The 20,462-nt window shown below is 26.9% G+C and overlaps 1 protein-coding gene across 1 annotated transcript in view; it reads right to left on the reverse strand.

Moving 5' to 3' along the window:
• LOC119674863 (TWiK family of potassium channels protein 9-like) overlaps nt 1–20,392 on the reverse strand; it is a 39,062-nt gene extending 18,670 nt beyond the window's left edge. Inside the window, exon 1 of the mRNA XM_038086021.1 lies at nt 19,970–20,392. Coding sequence (XP_037941949.1) covers nt 19,970–20,167 — 198 coding nt within the window. The 5' untranslated portion in view covers nt 20,168–20,392. The remainder of the gene's footprint in view (nt 1–19,969) is intronic.
• Between the last annotated feature and the right edge of the window lie 70 nt (nt 20,393–20,462).

The raw sequence follows: 20,462 nt of genomic DNA on the forward strand, positions 1-20,462 counted from the left end.
CTCACAAAAGATACATTTTTCTTATCCAAAATAATACAAAGTAATTATATTTAACATTATAATTAAGTGCTTTCATCCTCAATTAATCTTAGTATCACCAGAGAGTTGATTTCATTAATTATTTTTGAAAGTATTTCTTTCCATCATATATTTTTTAAACAGATATTAACAAATGATGACACAGAATGGTTTTTGTAATTTAAAAAATAATTTATTTACAATTAAAATGCTAATTTTTACAAGGAGGCATTGATGAATCCACAACAAATCCTTCACTGTGGTTTCATTAAAAATCTATAATTAATTTGATTAATTTATAAACCGTCCGTTTATGGTTTGTTTACGCATTGGAGTCAATGCTGCCTCTTATTTGTATAATAATTTCATCTTTTTCGCATTTATTTACATAGCAGATTACAGAATCGGTGTTCTGGATTACGGCTTTCACTTAAACTGTGTGTACATTTTTATCGCATTTCGTTGATATGCCCGGCAAGGGCTTTGCATGATTGATGAAGGTAAGGAAATGTTTATGAAAGTGATAAGCAAATAAATTTGTATATTTGAATATAGATATTATATCTATATATATTTCTTAATAGTACTAGAATATTTTATTTCATTGAGTTTAGCAGGTATTCAGAATTTGTTAGTGATTACTCTGATTATTATTTTATTTTATTTGTTTTATTTTATTATCATATATTTTAAATCATATAACAAATTGCACATTAATTTTCAAAATTTAACAGACTTTCTAATAAAAAAATGTTTATTTCAAATTTTAATATAATTCAGTCAATAAATTAATCAAACAGATATATAATTAAATTTATATAGACACAAATAAAATTTCTTGGTTTCATCATGTATACCAGAGTGATCCAAAGTATTTTGTTATACATCCCACGCCAAAACACTCAAATATTTTTATATAAGTAACATATACTGGAGCATTACCATTTCAAATGGCTAAGAATCTTTTTTTAACTAAGGATATTCTTTGTTTGGGTCTCTTTTTGAAATCATCTCTTTAAGTAAAACCAGGACTGCTTAAACCAGCAATCTTCCATAGATGTTAACAACATCAATTTATGTACTAGTGAATACATAAATGACTACACATAACTCTCAAGTAGCCACTTGTGAAGCGCACCACCAACGCATTGGGAAACACTGATGTAGTCTCATCCATAATAAAATAAATATATTTTTAAAAAATTTATTAAAAATATTTTTATAGTAAAATTTATTTTATTTTATTTCAGTTTTTTACAGTTTGTTGTTTTTTTGATTGGAAAACATAAATTACATTTATTTATTTATTTTTAATTAATATATATGACAAACTTAATTAAATTAAAATCAACTTCAAGTTTATAGCTGATATTTTCAAAAACCTTGAAGCAGTTTTAATTTATTTCAAATATTCATATTTTTTTATTTATTATAATTAAAATTGTAATAAATTTGAAAAATATTCATTATGCAATTGTAAACAAAACAAGCTTTTTTCTACTTGCAAAATAATATAAATGATTTATATTTAAGTATTACATGTAATTATTTTTTTGACTATTCATGAATTTATAAATAAAAGCAAAATATATATAAAAAAAATTAAAAGAATTTAATATTAAAACTACATATTCAAAATTAAAAATACTTTGAAACGTATAGTTTTATAAGCATCTATATTATATGTTGTATATATGTATATAAGTGTGTTATTGTGAAGAGTAATTGATTTTAATTTATGATTATTTTTGAACAGTAAGGTAAATAAGTCCTATATTATGGGTTCAAAGCATCCGAATAAGCTTTGAGTGATAAGTGTTTTGAGCACCCAGCGCATTATTCTGGTCTTTGCTTAGATCAAAACCGAACAGTCACAAAAACTGTGACTAGAATTTTCATTATCTTTCACGTAGAATTCATTTAATCTCATCTCTAACAGATTCATCTCACGTAAATTAGGATGGCCCTTCAGTAAACTGTCAGCGATGGCAGCTTTTATATTCTGAGTAACAGCAAAGTTAAAGACAAGTTTTTTTTATTTAAGCAAAAAATTAAGATAAATTATTGATTTATAATATAAATTAGTAAAAAAAATTTTGAACTTATATTTATTCATACAATGAGTGCTATTTAACAGAAACCAAATTAGGTATTAAGAAAATTATCTGACTTATAGTATATAGCGTTTTTCAATATGCATTTTTATATATTATTTGAACTGACTTTAATGCTAATTAAAAACTTTAAAATGTAAAACATTTTTATTAATATTAATAATATTAATTATTATTAATTTATTTTTACTTATCTATAAAGATTATTATGTTTTTTTTTCATAGCCAAGAATATATAAATTATTTGTATGAAAAAAGTTAACATTAAAGCGTAATTTTGTGAAAATTTCTTGTGTTTATTAATCTACAACTCATACACATTACTTTAGTACTTTAATATGTTATAAATTTAACCCTTTTCATATATAACTTTTATCAGCTAATGGCAATTCTGTATTCTTTTTTATTAACTTTCAAGCACACATTTTTGTATGGCTATTATCGTTTTTATTTATTTTATGAGATTTTTGTCCAGCCTTTCTTTTTCGTAATTTTTTGGTTAAAATTTTTTTAAGGCTGTATTTTTGTGAAATATCCGAAAATTATCTACTATAGAAAACTCATACATTTTAAATTTATTAGAAATTAACGTCTACACAAGCCAAAACGACCCTTTTGTATGCGATAACAAATTGTTCGACAATAATTTACCGGTTTTAATAACAGAAGAACATACATAATTTATATTATTTTTTTAGATTATTGAAATATACAAAAGTTTATAAAATTTTAACCATTTGAATTAAATTTTTTAAGGAGCAACCGCTGAACATGTTTGTGTAATATCTTACTATTAAAATTGTGACGATTTTGTCTTAAGGTTTCAATACCTTGAAATATTATGACAAACATCCATCCGGTTATGATCAAGCTATTGTAAGATATGTGGTTTTATCTCTTCCCAGATAAGCCATATAACTATAAAGTCTGACGGCTGAGGTGTTTATAGTACGTTAAAGTCTCACTTAATTAAAATTGAATTCAATTCAGAATTCAAAGCTGTTGGATGTTCCATAGAGAACAGTTGAATGATGTTGTTGGCGAGGCGGTCTGATTGATAGCATTTCAGAGGTCAACATTATTAATGCGGTTAAGCCGTACATTTAAACGCTTAAAATCTGACGCAGTCACTTGTTGTAGAAGCCTTGTAGACGCGAAGTAATTGTAATTGTGCGCTTCCATGTCTCACAACCATATAACAAGATCGACTTAACATTCGAGTTATAAACGAGAACTTTTATTTGAGTGGTTATTTGTTGGCATTTTCAGATAGCAATATACTGGAAGTAGGCATTTAATCAAAACTTAAATCACAAGTATATTTTCTTTGTGTCTACTTTTCGAAATAAATATAACAAAACAAATAATTCTAACAAATCTATTAAACATAATATTTTTAATTCTAACTACTTTCTAATCTCAGAGTAATCAGTAACCGCACGGGGCGGTACGCAGATCTTAGATCAGTCATTGAATTTTCACGAAGCTTGTGAGGAATATACAAATTAGTCAGTGAGATTGCTGAGACCCCCCAACTATCAAAGAGTAGAAGTTCCCAGATGCACTAACTCGGAAAAAGTTCAACATCAGTACTTACATTTCATAATGTTTCATTTCAAAATATTATATATTATTATAATACATGAACTATAATATTATCATACTATTAAATTGAGTAAAAAAAAAACTTCTAATACTGTTTAAGAAATTGTGATTACGAATGCTTTAGAATATAAAATATATTTATTTTCCATTGCTCTTTTGCTTAAAATATTATTATAGAATAAAAATTTTGTCGTGGAAATTTTACCAATAAATTTTAATGGTTTTCGCATGATCATGATTAACACTGCCAACACATTACGATTTGAAAGAACGCACTAATTTCTTCAATTAATGACTCCTTAACTCAATAGTCATGATAATGTTAAATATTTCACCTTAAAACTGCGTCACAAATATCAAAAATACAAATCGGAAAAAGTCAAATAAAGTTATTCCCCGTGGCATACTCTGAAAATACAGCAATTTTTTGCTACACCTACTTTTAAAACAAAATCATTATAAGCCAAAGTTGGTTTTATATTACACTTTATACATACGAACATATATACAAATTACAAGGAGTCATGTGAATGTAGCGTCACACATCACACATAAACACATAAAGGCAGAGGAATCACTTAGAACCAAACTGACATGTGTAGGCTTATGTCTGCTCATAAGCTTTTGCCTCTGTTATCTGATTAGATTCCTTTTAAATTGGCTGACTCTGTTCTGATTGTAATGGTTAATGCATGTACGAAGCCATATGGACATGGATACATATTTTAAGGTTGAATGAAAAACAAATTAATGAATAGACGGAAGTAGGCACGGCCTTCTGATTGCCAAATTGTTTTGAGTTATATGGGCAATGATTGGAGACGAACTACATTGGGGGCTTTAAATTACACTTTCAATTTTCGAACCATATTTAGTTTATTCATTTAAAATTAATTTTAAATAATTTTATACAATTTAAAATATATCTTATATTCTAAAGCATAAGGCATTATTTTATTGACATTAACCTTTTGTATATATTAATTTATTTCATTCAATTTTAGTTTAGTATTTTATTTTTTATTTTTATATTTTGTGAATATTCTTCATTGAATTGCCAATTCCTTTTGACATTTTAAGGTTCATTTTTATTTATCAAAAATTTTGAAATTTTTTCTTCATTTATATGCGATTGACATAAAATTTTAATAAACACTGAAATGATGACAAAGGTTAAGAAAATACCCAAAACATCCTCCTAAGAAGTTATGCTGAGTATTTTATTTAGTTTTGTTATAAGCTTTAGTATTCAGATAATAAAATACAAAGGATTCTAAGACAATTTATTCAAAAATTTTGAAGAAAATTGAAATGCTCAAAACGATTGAATTGTAGGGTCATTGTGAGTCGCAATGATTATAATATATGAGGTCACTTCGATTATAATAACTCTGCTTTTATCCATTCAAACATAAAGAAATTTTAACAGTATATCAATGAGGAATCTATTAAATCGACGCTTGTAATCAGCACACAGATAAACAGGTACTAAAGGTATATGAATATCTCGAGATTAACTAGGTATTGCATGGTAGATCCATTACATATTAGCTAACGAACCTTCTTAAAAATTATACCGAATATTTTATTTAATTTTGTTTTTTCCTTAGTATTCAGACAACGGAATACAATGGATTCTAAGGCAATATATCTTAAAAATTCGAAGAAAATATGAAGTCGTTTCGATTATAATAACTCTGCTTTTATTCATCCAAATATAAAGCAATTTTGACAATATATCAATGAGAAACTACTACGTCGACGCTTGTAATTAACATATAGACACAGGTACTAAACGGTATATCCAAATACTAGATATATCTTGGTGACTAATTAGCATGTTTCGCGGCAGATCCATTACATGTTAGATCCATTATATGTCAACTCATTTGATATACAGTTGCCAATTTGTTGTCACTATATCCTCGTATCCAATCCACGGATACATTGTTTTATATACTAATCGCATTGAGAAGTGTCACATATAATTTGATTTGATTTATTTAGAATGTAAGGCTTGGTGACTTCACTCCTTTGACTGTCAAACTACGTGCTGTATTTTCATTAATGAAAAGTTGATTGATAAGATAGTTTGTTATATAAACTGATTAGCTATTACTGCCTAAACTACTTCATTAACATTTGAAAAAATTATTGCTTGAAAAGTGCAGAAACGATTAAATTCGATACATAAATTTAAATAAATTTTTCAAAAAATGTTGTAATTATTCTTTAGGTAATTTATTAAAATCAAAGCTTTTATAAAAGTTATAAAAAAAATTAATTACTTCATTTCAATTTTTAATTTTTATAAATTTTTTTTTGTAATAATTACTTGTCAATATTAAGATATAGCTATTTTCAAATAATATGCAATAAAATTCTGAAATTATACAATACATTATACAATATTTTAAATTAATGTATTTCCTTATTGTTTCGTATTGTGGTAATCTAAAGCTTTATAACATTTAAAAAATTTTTTTATACAGTAATTTAATTAATGCAATTTTTTATTGGTTAGAACTGCCATTACTATTTTCTTAAATTATAATTTATAAAATGTCTTAATATGAAGTATGACAGCAAATTGCAGTTTTTATTATATATAATTTTCTGTCAAATCAGTAAGTTGGTTTCATGAATGCATTATTATTTTTAGCAACACTCTCAACAGTTCCATATGAATGTAAGTAATTCAGTTTATTGCTACTCTATTTTTCCTTACTACTTACCATATAAAATTAAGCCTTAAGACAGTATAAAATGTGTCATATATTGTCGAGCAAATATTCAGATACAATAAAATAAAAGCACAAGTTTCATACAAGTTGCATACCAATTCATTTTATTAACCCTCTTCTGCATACGTAAACAATTTTTGGTAAATGAATGCCTTATTTATAATACATATACTCGTATTGTATAAAAAATCACTATGAGTACTGGTACTATTTCATCTGTGTGGCGGTGTCACTGTGGTGTCCTGCCTGAACTGACCTAAATATCAAGAAACCTTTCGACACTTCTTTCTCACATAAAATAAACGAGAAAGTGGAAGAGAAAAGCGGCCAATTAACTTTCCTTTAAATATTGAATTAAGGCAGCTTTTGTTAAAGCCTGAGCCCATGAAAGCCAAACAAAGTAAATTCAGGATAATTTTACCAAAACTGGAAACAAAAGTGTTTAACTCGATGAAAACTTAACACGACTAAATATTGGGTTCCGTATTTAATTGCATTTTTTCTCCCAAAGGAAGAAAGCAAATTAATTGAGGAAAGATGGAAGTAAAATTTGTTTTATGTGCAAAACATTGTTGCTCCGTTCATTGAATTATATTGGCACTCTAAGTAATATTGAACCTAATCAGTTTGAGTTAATATACTAGTGGGGTTAATAAAGCTAAAATAGAAGTTTACTAAGTAATATCATATAAGACTATGTAACTAATGTTTATATTTACCTTTAACATATATCTTTCTATTTGTTTGTTTAAAGATATACCTAAGTTTGCCGCTTGTGTCGTAAAAGTTTTGTATCGCCGTCAGGTAGTTGCATAAATCTATTCTGAATTCTTACGTCTTTAAATATTATTCCTACTTTAAAACTTATGGAATTGTTTGAATAAAATATTTTATTCCAGGGGCTTATCTTAAACTGAATTTACTTTTAAGTTGTTCGGAAGTTGGTTTTTTAATGGAAAAATTACGTGATGCAAATTTCTTCAATTTTAGGTTTATTGTTCTGAAGTTTACAGTAAAAAAGCTTGTTTCATGGTAATTGCATGCATTTTTCATAAAGATTAAAGATATTTATTATTATTTCACTATTTACGAATAAATTTATAGAACATTGCAAGTAGGAACAATAGCCACTGTAAGACACATAGCTCAGGTGGGTGTTGAGGGATTGAATCCTACTGCAATGAATCGAGGAACTGAATTTATATATAAGAATAATTATTATTAATATCTCATAAGACATAAAAGGTCAGTTTCAAGGTAATTGCACACATATTTCATAATATCTAAAGACTTTTACTATTATTTTACCAACCAGCAGGAAATTTATGAGAATATTGCAAGTAAGAACATTACCAACTGTGACCACCTAGTCCAGAGAGTAGAGCCCACCTACAGTAGGCTCTAGCCTAACTAGAGTAGGCTCTAGCCCACACACACCTAGAGTAGGCTCTAGGTCATATTTAGTAGGCTTTAGGTTACATATAGTAGGCTCTAGCCCACCTATAGTACGTTCTAGCCCACCTAAGCCCTAGTATTGGGGGCTAAAACACCGTGAAATAAATCGAAGCACTGAATTCATACATATGAACATTTATTATTAACTGTTTACAAATTACTTTACGAACAAATTTTTAAAACTTTTAAAAGACTACCGATGTATTCTTAAATTTACACTGCTTGGTGGTGTTAATGAAATTGTAGTATGATTTGGTCGAACATATTTAAAATTAAAGAAAATAGGAATGTGACTTATATACACATACAGTATTACATATACATATACACCCCATTACATGGAATGTATTAATACAAGTCTCATAAATAGGTCTACTACTGCTTTTAATTAAAAATAATTTAAAACTAAAGATATTAAAAGTAAATAACTTAACTAACATATAAATGACAGTATTAAATATTTTCTTAATTTTAAGCAAAATGGCTAGAAAGAAGTTCTTACTTCAACTGTGCGACACTAAAAATTAAGCTTAATAAAACCACATTTTTTTTAAACTTTTAATTAAAAAACAAAAAAATTTTAAATTAACTATTAAAATGAAAATTTGTTTAAAGAAAGTTTTTTTTATTTAAATGTATCATGTACCACAGCCCAAACAACATGGCCAACGTCAGACAGGCGCCTAGTTATATTGATTTCACAGTTCATCCTTATAATGAAATGGCTGATTGTCCTTGTACCTTAAATTATAAAAGTTCGCAGAAAGACATGTCGCTGCTGCTTTGATTAGTTGAAGAGCAAATATAATTTCGACCTTGTACCCTAACAATTATTAGTTATAGTGAAAAAGTTTTATCAACTCATTATGAAGTTTTTAATTATTGATTGTCAAGTATGAAAAATATTTTTGACTTTGTAATCGTAAGATAAAAAATTGTGGATATATGTATTGCCAACAAGAAAATCGTATTTAATAGTTACAAATATTTAAAAGTAGTACTCTTCCATATTTTTAAAATAATATAAAACTTATATAAAAAAATGTTTTAAAAATGTACTTTTTGGAAATATATATTTCTAAGTATTATTTTCCTATGCATACTTCCGATATTGATGTTGTATTAACATACGCAGTGCACTTGAGCACTTTTACTCTCTATTAACTGCGTGGTTTCTTCATAACTCCTCTCTACGCCTTGACTGGATTATTGCTTATCAGTTCACTAGACTAAGCAATAATTGGCCACAGATCAGCATATCTTCCCGAAGAGCCTATAACCTTTTTAAGATTCGATAACTGACAGGTTTTGGTAAGCCTGTCAGTTTTTGTAAATAATTTCAGGGCTCTATCCGTTATATATTTTTTGATCGGATCAATCTTGATCCTAAGGATGTCACTCGTCCTAATGTACCATGGTACCTTAAAAAGTCTTCTCAGAAGCTGGCTTTATTGTAAAATTTTTTTTATGAAAATTCATTTCTGACAGCGATTTAGTGCTATATACGAGTACTTAAATAATAAATATTCAAAATATAGTATGTATGAGCATCATTGAATTGCAGTTATTTTGACTATTCATACGCACTTTACCGTAGATCTGAAGACAATAATCTCTTAAAGTACTATAATATGTGTTTATTATTTTGATTTATTACTCTTATTCATTTCTGTTCTTTCTGACTCAAAAGAGCATTATACAGATCACCAATAAGGTTAATACCTATTACTGTTAAAGTGATTAAATTCAATTATCTTTAATTTCTGTTCAGTTAGAAGTTGAATGGAGCCAAATTAAGTAAATATATCATTCGTCCATACTTCCATTTTTAAGTTATGGTTTATTAAAATGCAACAAAAACAAACAGTCTAGGCCCAACATTCTAGTTGTACTCACTGAGCGCATTCGATTTGTAAGCATGATTCGTTATTTAACTACCGGATTATATTCCATATTAAACGTCTGGTATTTTGGAACGAACTCACTGTGAAAAGCTTCCTTTGAATCGAAGGATACAATAAGTATTATCTTGATTTTATTTTTCTGAAGAATTAATTTCCTTTTTTTGGGTGTTCTGGTACATCCTAAATTTCATGCTCCATTTTAATGTTTACATTAGAAACACATATTTTAGCTAAGCTAACCTCTCCAGTCATTATTTAGCATCATATGGATAAAGATATAAAAAATAAAGTAATTTTTTTAAAGACTTCATATATGAAAAGATTTATATGTAAATTATTTAATCTATTCAATATTTGTAATTAATTTTCAAACAGTTAACAATTATATTAATAGTAGTTAGTTAGTTAGTTGTGGTGAAGGGAGTAACGAGTTCTCCTTTATTAGCTAAAAAAGTCGTTTTGAATCCACAAAACCGCGTAATAGTGGGTAGTAGAGAGAAGGTTAAGCTAGAATTAGCCAGGGGCATTTATTATATTAGTAATATAATGTATCACTTTTTCATATTCCTCTCACCTTTTTACTTTCAGTTATGTACACGTTGAATATCTTACAATTGTTTGTAAATTTGAAGATGTATTAGAATGTACAACGGAAATTTTTTACTATCATTAATCTCATGTGTCCCATATAAGTTTTGTTTTCTCAAACAAAAGGTTATCTTTTTTCTATTTAAATATTTTATTCTTCTCTTAGACAACTAGTGCTATACTTATTGCTTATAAGGAAATTGCATTTTTATTGCATTTTTTAGTATTGCATTACTACTGTCAATAGCAACCAAACAAGACAGCTGCACTTCCGATTCATTTATCTAAGAAAAGAAAAATAGATGAAAATATATTGCAATTTACTTTTGCTCTATGCAGCTCTACTTTTATAGATTTCCAATATGGTAATATATGTATGTATGTATGTACAATATTATTTGCAGCAATGTATCTTCAAGCACATTCACTCAATTTAATATTATATTAATTTTTAAATGTTTTTCGCTATAGTTGCTGTTCAGATACAAAGATACAAAGATTCAATAAAATATAGTAAAGAGCATAAATCAATATACTTTCAATTTATCTCAACTTCAGTGTACCGACTTCAGTGAATGACTGACTTTAGCTGCTTATTTTCTTATTGCAACTAAAATGTTGTCTTTAATTCAATTTACTTAAAGGCGATTAAATTTTATATGCTGTATAAATTTGCAATGTCTATAAAAGCAGTAAACAAAAAAATATTAAATAAGAAGATATTCTTAAAATGATATGCATAATTTTAGCTTATGAACAATTTTGATGTTAAAAGAATTTTTTGATAAACAAAAAATATTTCAAAAATTTTATTGAAGCAATAGAGACGAATAGCACTTTGAGATACTTATATTAGCAGACTTAAAATTACAGAATTATATTTATAATAATAATATATAATATAATAATAATAATAATATACTAATAATAATAATAATAAAATATCTCACAAATTTTATTGAAGCAATAGAGACAAATAGCACTTTAGGATACTTATATTAGCAGACTTCAAATTACAGAATTATATTTATAATAATAATATATAATAAATTGTTATTACGACCGATATTTATTTAGTTTATCAATTTTTTATCTAGAAGATGTTCGAAAATATTTGTAATAAAAATAATTTTGTTTGAAAATTAATATAACTATATATTTAACATAGTTTTTAAAAATGTAATTTTTTATTTTATTTAAAAAAACATTTTTATAGAGTTATGTGTTAAATAAACGATCTAAGCCCATTAAAAAATAAAAAAATAATATATAATTATATAATAATAATATACTAATAATAAAAATAATAAAATATCTCACAAATTTAGACTTCAAATCACAGAATTATATTTATAATAATATAAAATAATAATATATATGCAAAAAAATTAATGTTTAAAAATATTTATACAAATCAAAATTAATTAATATACAACAGTATACTTCCCTATTTATATAAGAATATATATGTACATACGAGATATATATTTATTTTTATTGTTGCAGATACTTCTGATTTCGAAGTAAAACTGATTCGAGCGTAGACGAATTTCTTTGCAGTTTGACGTAATTGTTTATCCATTTGTTGGGCAGTTGTTTATATATATAAAATTCAATCAGCAATTGTATTGAATAATTCAAATTAGAGGGTGTGAAATACTTATGGATTCTGTTGGCATTTTTTTTGCATTTTTTAAAATTTATTTATAATTTATATTTAACAATTTGAAATTTTTACAATTATTAAAATTTAATAATGTGCAATTGTTCTGGAAACAAGAAACTATAATATGCTTTTAGCGAATAAAAATATATATATCTATATAATTTTTTTTTAAATTTATATTTGAAATCCGTATATATTTGAAGAGAACAGACAAAAGCAGAATATCAAAGAAATTTCATAAAAAATAGAAGCAAATTTTAATTTAAAATTCATGTATATATATTTAAAAATAAAAAACAAACCAAACATGAAATGTTAAGAACATTAAACAATATCCTAAAATCAAAAGATTTCATATATGAGTTACTCATCGAAGTCTTTGAGTCATTATGAGTAAATCATAGCCACATTCGCTGAATGTAACATTTGCTTAATGTTAACAACAAAACTGTCAGTTAAAGAACTTCGATTATTAATAATAAGAACAAAAAACTTGTAAGATATAATAATATTTTATAAAAAAAATTATTTTTAATTAAAAAAATAATGATTAAAAATTTTTCGTATTATACAATATATTACCCAAATCTGACACGAAGAAGACATATGTGTGTGTCATTAAGTTATATTATAAGTATGATTTTACCCAAAATCAAAAATTAAAAGAAACATATTTTTATTCTCCTTCTTTTACAATCCATTACCGTTAGTGTATAGGATAATTTCTAATGGGCAGCCAACTAAATAGCAACTACTTTTAACAACTACTACTGTAGCAATCGATTAGATAAGAAAAAACTAAATATCATCTATCCATTTTATCGTTACCAGCCGTTATTAAAAACCATCTATCCGATCTTAGCTATCTAATCCGCAAGTGTTTAGCAAATATGCCTAATGTAAGTATTTAAAATATAGGCACATCATAATGGTTTCATCGTTTAGAGTAAGGATACTTTTCTTAGGATCCACAATCAGTGGCGGAGCTAGACCAACTCTGTACGTCGGCGACATCAGAATTGCGAGGCCCCCTTTATAACCCAGTTGTAAAAGTACATAAGTTGGATTCACTAATACGCAAAGCATGATTAAAAGTTCTATTGCTAATCAAATTAAAATAAACATAATTAAAATTAGTGAATTTTTCTACGTTTAGCACCACTCACTTTTTTTAAATTATATCATAATTTGCGCCAGCTGCTATTTTTGCTTCAGTTTATGGAATTTCCAAAGGAGATACTCTCTCTTGGATCATCATACACTTTCTAGTACGTCTTAATCAATTTTAACTTTGAGAAGCTTCTTTCCGTTGAAACTATACTGACTGGAACTGTGAACATGAATCTGGTTACTATATAAACATTCGGGAATACTTCGAATATTGTTAATGCCATTATCAAACCAAATATTTCAAAATATTTATTAAGTGCTTAGAATACACAGTCGGTAACATTTTGCGAGACCCCTGTGGGCGCGAGGCCGTCGGCGGTCGCCGACATCGCTGATGCCTAGCGACGCCACTGTCCACAATGAACATACATTCTAGAGATACAGAGATATTCATCGCTTTTTTTTTTTGATTCAAGTAATTTATGGTCATTACGGAGTAGGCTTAATCTAACAAAATTTTCTCCATTCTCGACGGTTCAATATAAATCTTCTTAATTTGTTCATCATTTCTCTCTTTTATTCGTTGTCTTTAGAATTTTGTTCTAAAACTCTAGTTTTGAGCACCCAACAGGATATGCACTTTCAGGTAATACTTACGGGACGTGTATGAGAACTCTTCACTGATATTTAATGCTGGACTGAACTCATCAAGCTGACGATATTCAACTTTAAGTTAGATAAGGTAGCTTATTATTATGTACTGAACAGTTTTCTCATAATTATGTATCCTTCACATCCACGGTTGTAATGTTGTTTTCATTACTGCTTACTGATTATTCTTCTGGTTCGTACAAAAGAGTGAGTTCGATGACTATGTGGATGATTTCTTGTTTAGATTTCTAGTTTGTTCTTTGTTTAATAAAAATATGTATAGTTTAACTGTCGTTATGCATTCTTTAATTTTGCATTGTGTATTGCATAATACATCTTCCCATATTGAAGTATAGAGTTTTTATATACATGAAAATCGTGTTAATTTTTTTTGTCTAAATATTAAGTTGTTTTTGAAATATATAAGTAATAATAAATTTAAACAAAACAAAAAAGTTAAGTAAAAAATACTAATGTGTTATTTAAATGCAAAAAGGCTTTCAACATATATCAATAGGCATTTTCGTACCACGCCATCAATCATTTCAACATGTATTGTGTTTTTATATATGCTAATATATATTTATATACTTTCTCTTAAATAAACTTAAACATATTGAAACAAATTTCCGATATTCAAATTTAACAGTTATATAAGTAAACCAACACATTAAGACCACAACTTAAACAGGATTGCATGTCCTTTAAATATTTACGCGAAAACCTGAACCTACACTTGAAGCGCGTAAATTTTAGAAAACAATAACGGAATCATGTTGCCGTTGAACCTCAGTAACAAAGCCACGTGCATCACGCAAACCTTGCAATACAAATTTCAAATTCTTTTGTAGTAAATAATGTTTATTTAACAATATATATATTTATATATATATATTATATGTAAATGCAAATTTTTTAATAAAAAAAGGCTTAGAAAGCTATTGGAATTACACACGCTTGTCACAATTGCAGGAGCAGTGGCGCCGCGAGCTTCAATAGCATCTGAGAAAGCATGAAGCGTAATTTTTATATACAATATTGATATCGCGAGTGATACTCTAAATAGCTAAAGTATAACTGTTGGTTACCTCTGTATATAGTTACATATTAGCATAGATGCTAATATTTTTCTCTCAATATTGCCACAATGTATCAACTACATTGTTGCATACAAAAATTGGTCACATCATAAATTTTAAATACAAAATTCAAAGCTCCAAAATATAGCTTTTGAGAGCTTGAATTTGTCTCTGTTAAACCGAGTATAAAACCCTAAGATCAATCCTGTTAAGTACAGATTTTGTGAAAGATTACAATCGTCTCCATCGCGAAGTTGTGCCTTCCTTTGTTTTAATATTTAAAAGTGAAAAATAGTAATATTAATATTTTAAAGATTAAATATTAATATAATATTTGTAAAATTCATTTTAATATTTAAAAGTGAAAAATAGTAATATTAATATTTTAAAGATTAAATATTAATATTTTAAAGATTAAATATTAATATAATATTTGTAAAATTCATTTTAATACTTAAAAGTGAAAATTAGTGATATTAATATTTTAAAGATTAAATATTAATATAATATTTGTAAATTCATTTAATTAATTAAAAAAGTGGAAAATCTGGAATAGAAGTTAATATTTGTAAATTCATTCAAATAATTAAAAGTGGAAAATAAAAAAAATCTAAATTAGAAATTAATATTGAAATATAAAAATATGTAAAATTTATTTAAGTAATTGAAAGTGAAGAATATTAGAACAAATTTTAACCAGAAATTAAACATGTTAAAAATTACAAAAATATTAAATTGATGTATTAAAGTATAAAGTTAAAATTGAATGTTTGAAAAATATATTAATTAAAAATATTAAAAATTATAAATACTGAATTTAAAAACTAATAAATTGAAACTACTAAAACTGAATTAACTTGTGTCATTTTATTCACTTAATGCGTGCAAACACATGACTATATATTACATACCATATAATATGTGACATATAAAACATAATCGTATTACAGGCTATTGTTGCGTTTGCCACTCGAGAAATGATAGACCCTGTAGCTCTCCAACTACACTAGGCCACTGTGCAGCACGCATAATTCTTATATACAATATTATTGTTCTGTGGTGGCTTTAATATATTTTTTTAATGTGTTCTTTTAAACGTTTACAAATATAAAAAAGCAATTTCTTCATATATGTAGTATTCAAGTGTTTTTGATTTAATATTTTTTTTCTTCATACAATATATGCATTACCCATTGCTAAATAAATGCTTTTAAAGTCGACATTACAGTATTCCATCGTTGCAGGTAATCTTCTAGAAGTACTATATCGCACGCATTTCAACGATTATGTGAATGGTTTACTGCGACACCTGACTTTTTTTCTGCAGTCGCAAGTAACCTGATTAAATGCTTGTCAATGTCATGTTGAGATATCCTTTAAGTAGTTAGAGCAATTTCCGTTTGCTGTGATTTGTATTGCAGACTATAAAAATAAACTTTAGAAAATTATTTTCACTGAAGCATAGGTGTAAATTTGAACTACAGATTAAAAAATTTTATTTTAAGAATGAATGAGTAAAAAAACTCAAATATATTTAGGTTATATTGCAACGAAGGCAATGCGCTTTGCGCTGTAATGACGCGATTTCAACAGTTAGCAACAATAGAGCCTTAGTCTGTTTATTACGACGCGTAAGTGGAAACAGAACCAGTCAAGAGTGAGAGTGGGAGTGGGAGATATATAGCATTAAATATCTAGGCATCACGGTGAACAAACAATTCAAATGGCTTAAACATGTTCAATTGAAAAGAATTATATGTGCTAAAATTCTTCATCACCTCCAACCACTATTTAAAAATGAAAATCTCAATAAAAAGAACAGGATAACCAAATAATTCGACCGTCACTTCTATATGGATGTGTAGTGTTTAGCAAAGCCTCAAACACTATAATAAGCCAGCTAAACATTGCACAAAGCTAGGGTCTGAGAAGACTTTCCAAGGTACCATGGTACATTAGGACAAATGACATCCACAAGGACCTTAAGATGGATCCAATCAAAAAATACATAAAGGATAGAGCCCTGAAATAATTTACGAAAATTGACAGGCTTACCAACACCGCGTTGTCGAATCTCAGAACGGTTACAGGCGCCTCAGGGAGGTATGCAGATCTGAGGTCAATTATTGCTTAGTCTGATGAAGTGTTAAACAATAATGCAGTCAAGGTGTAGAGAGGGGTTATGAAGAAACCTCGCTGTTAATAGAGAGTAAAAGTGCTTAAGTACACTGACTCAACTAGCATCAACATAATTTATAATTTATAAATTATTATAAATTATAATTTGTTTATAATTTATATTAACTTCACTCTAAAATCACACTAAAATCACACTAAAAACAATTAATCGTGGCATTTAAAATCAGTTGTACACATTTACCGCATTTAAATTTTATGCACAAAATATTCAGAACTATCTAAATTTTTTTTAGATACACAACCTTCTTTTTATTATAAAATAAAGAATTTCTTTGATTTGAAAAAGTAACAAAATTTAATGACATGGATAATTATTTGAGAAAGTCCTTCAACTTAGCAAAATAAACATTTCGATTTTTTTTTTTGTATTTTGACTACTTTAATTCCTGAGAGTATATTTTCATATGCTTAGCTATATGCCTAGCTGCATGTTAACATCTGGTAAAATTCTTAAAACTAAATTTCCTTATACTAAACGTGATTTTTATATTTTTGAAATAAAATTTGTTTGCACTTAAAATTAAATTATTATATGAACTTTCATATGAAAATCGTTTGCTTGTTTTGACGTGCGATTGATTTGTGTACATCAAAAAAAAAAAAAACAAAAAAAAAAATAGAACAAATGAACTGCAAATTAATCATTTTAGCACTTTAACAAGATTAACTCGTCTTGAAGCAGGCAGCCCAATGTCTTTGACCGCTTTTGAAATCATAAATAGAACACAATAAAATTAAATTAAAAAATATTCATCACTTGCTTTATATTGTGGATGTAATTAGTAGAATTTATTTTGAGTGAAAACATTTGGTTATTAAGTTTTTTTATTAAATTGGATAAAAATATATTGCAAAAATAATAAAAATAATATTAAATAATATTCATGGAAGTGAACAAGTAATTTAGAACAGCTGTGGATGATTAAAATTTTATATTGTAATAGACGTTCAGACAGACTAAAGCAATACTTATAATAATAAGTTATAATAATAAATTTTAAAATGGTATGAGTTAATAAAGAGGTTTTTCGGAAAATAGTGAAGTATAAAAATAACAAATATAAGTTAATAAAATATTATTATTTGATATATAAGATTTAAATTAAAAATCTCTTACTCTTATCATAAATAAATATAAAGAAATAAATGAACGCTGTTATTTAGTGAGTCTGGAAAATGTTATATGCCAAGCCTGCCTTAACAGTGCAATGTTATGTTAGATCGCTATGTTAGAAACATTATTAACCGGCTGATCTTTCAAGTTATGTTATCTTACAAAGGATTTCAAGTACTGACTTCAAACAGATGATCGTTATGTTAGGCACATTATCAATCGACTGGTCTTTTCAGTTATATTATCTTACAAAGGATTTCAAGTACTGAATTTAAGCAGATGAAATTATTAGCAAAAAAAATCGTTTGAAATTTTAACGAATAATTTTACAACACATATAACTGAAACTATTTTAATATAAATCTGTCTATTATAAAAGCTTATAAAACTGTGATATTGCAAGTGGTTTATGTAATACTAAAAACAAAATTTTTAGACAAATTCTAAATAATACTAAAATATTGCAAAGCAAGCAAAAAAATTTTAAAATTGAAATGCCAAATATATAGTATATCGAAATGTGTAACCAACAATTTTAATTTTATTAATACTATTAATACACTTATACATTCAGCGGCTTCGCTGGCTTTGTCATGTCGTGCGATTGGAAGAAAGTGCTCTGGCTAGAAAGGTGTTTGATTTGGTACCCGCAGATGGAAACCGCAGTAGAGGACGTTCGCATCTTCGGTGAAAGGACTAGGTGACTAACGATTTGGGACACTCGGTAATACCAACTGGCGACAGTAAGCTACTAATCGAGCTGACTGGCGGAGGCTACTCGACGCGGCGAAGGAAGACTCACGTCTGTAATGGCCAACCAAGTAAGTAAGTAATACACTTATATGTATTATATACAGCAATAATACTACAAGTGAACTGTAGGTCTTTTGGAAATGTTAATATAATTCTTTTATATGACAATTTCTCTCTAAAAATTATTTCGTTTACTGCTAAAGAAAAATTCGTCAACTGTTTTTCGTTTGTAAATTACGTGTAAGTGAACAGCAGTTTAATCATCACAATTGCAGACGCGATTAAGTTTCTCAAAGCAGTAAACAGTCGATATTTTTTGTAATACTTAAAATTTTCAAATATTTTTTGAAACTTTTCGACCTAGAGATAATCTTAAACAAATATTATTGCTGATAAGCAGATATAGAAGTAATGTGCTCAGAGTAAAGGTAGTCATAACTGATTTCTTTGTAGCACATATTGCTTTAACTATATTATAGTTGCACCCTACCAAAAAGAAAGAAATTCTTTATCATTTTCATTTTATGTTCTATGATCTTTTGAAGAGAATAACCATTCCAAATGAAATATAATTAATATTTTAAAAAAAAAGAATAACCATTTCAGATAAACTGCTCTTTAATAATATTTATCTATGAATATCCAATACAAACGTAGAGACTCTTAACACTCTTCAGCACAGATTACCATATAAAAAAAATGAATTCACCAGATCTATAGCAATAGTTGATTGCAATTGAGTAAATTGGTTTATGATATTATATATTATATATTATTGTTATATATTATTAAATATTATTAAACAGTTGTTTTTATATTGTATAGAACCAATATATAGAACTATATAAAGTCAAAAGACCTTCAACCTAATTACAATAAAGTGAAGCAGCGAATTTTTAAAACACATACTTTTACACTATTACATATTAATTTAAAAATAATTTTAATTAATTTATTTAACAAACTTACCAAGCCCCCTACACCACAATATATTGATAATGAGACCAATAGACCTACATGACCTAGCGCAGACTTCCATTTTAATGATTTCCAACAGCTTTTACCACAAATGCCACCACTTTCGACTGTTTCTGGGCGTACATCTAAATGTTTTAGTTTCTCTAAAAGCTCAGTATTGGCTTCATCTGAAGAATCAAATTCTAACATTGTTGTTGCTTTAGCAATATTTTAATTTATATTATTAAATTTGTTAACATTAAATTAGTAACTTATTTCCGCGGATCTCATTGAATTTAAACACTTTTGATATGAGAGAAAATTATTTCTGAAGCCCTTCCTTGTGTAAATATCTTACTTCACGTTTCACGTTTTATTATCATTTATCATTTTTTCTTACTGATTGATATTTTTATAAATTTTCTACAAAATTCTTGTCATGTCGTATGAGTAACAAAACTATTAATCTAAACGCCATAACTTAGTAAAATTGCTGAATGCTGTA

This window comes from Teleopsis dalmanni, chromosome 1 (assembly GCF_002237135.1).
Source record: "Teleopsis dalmanni isolate 2A chromosome 1, ASM223713v2, whole genome shotgun sequence".
Taxonomy (NCBI): Eukaryota; Metazoa; Arthropoda; class Insecta; order Diptera; family Diopsidae; genus Teleopsis; species Teleopsis dalmanni.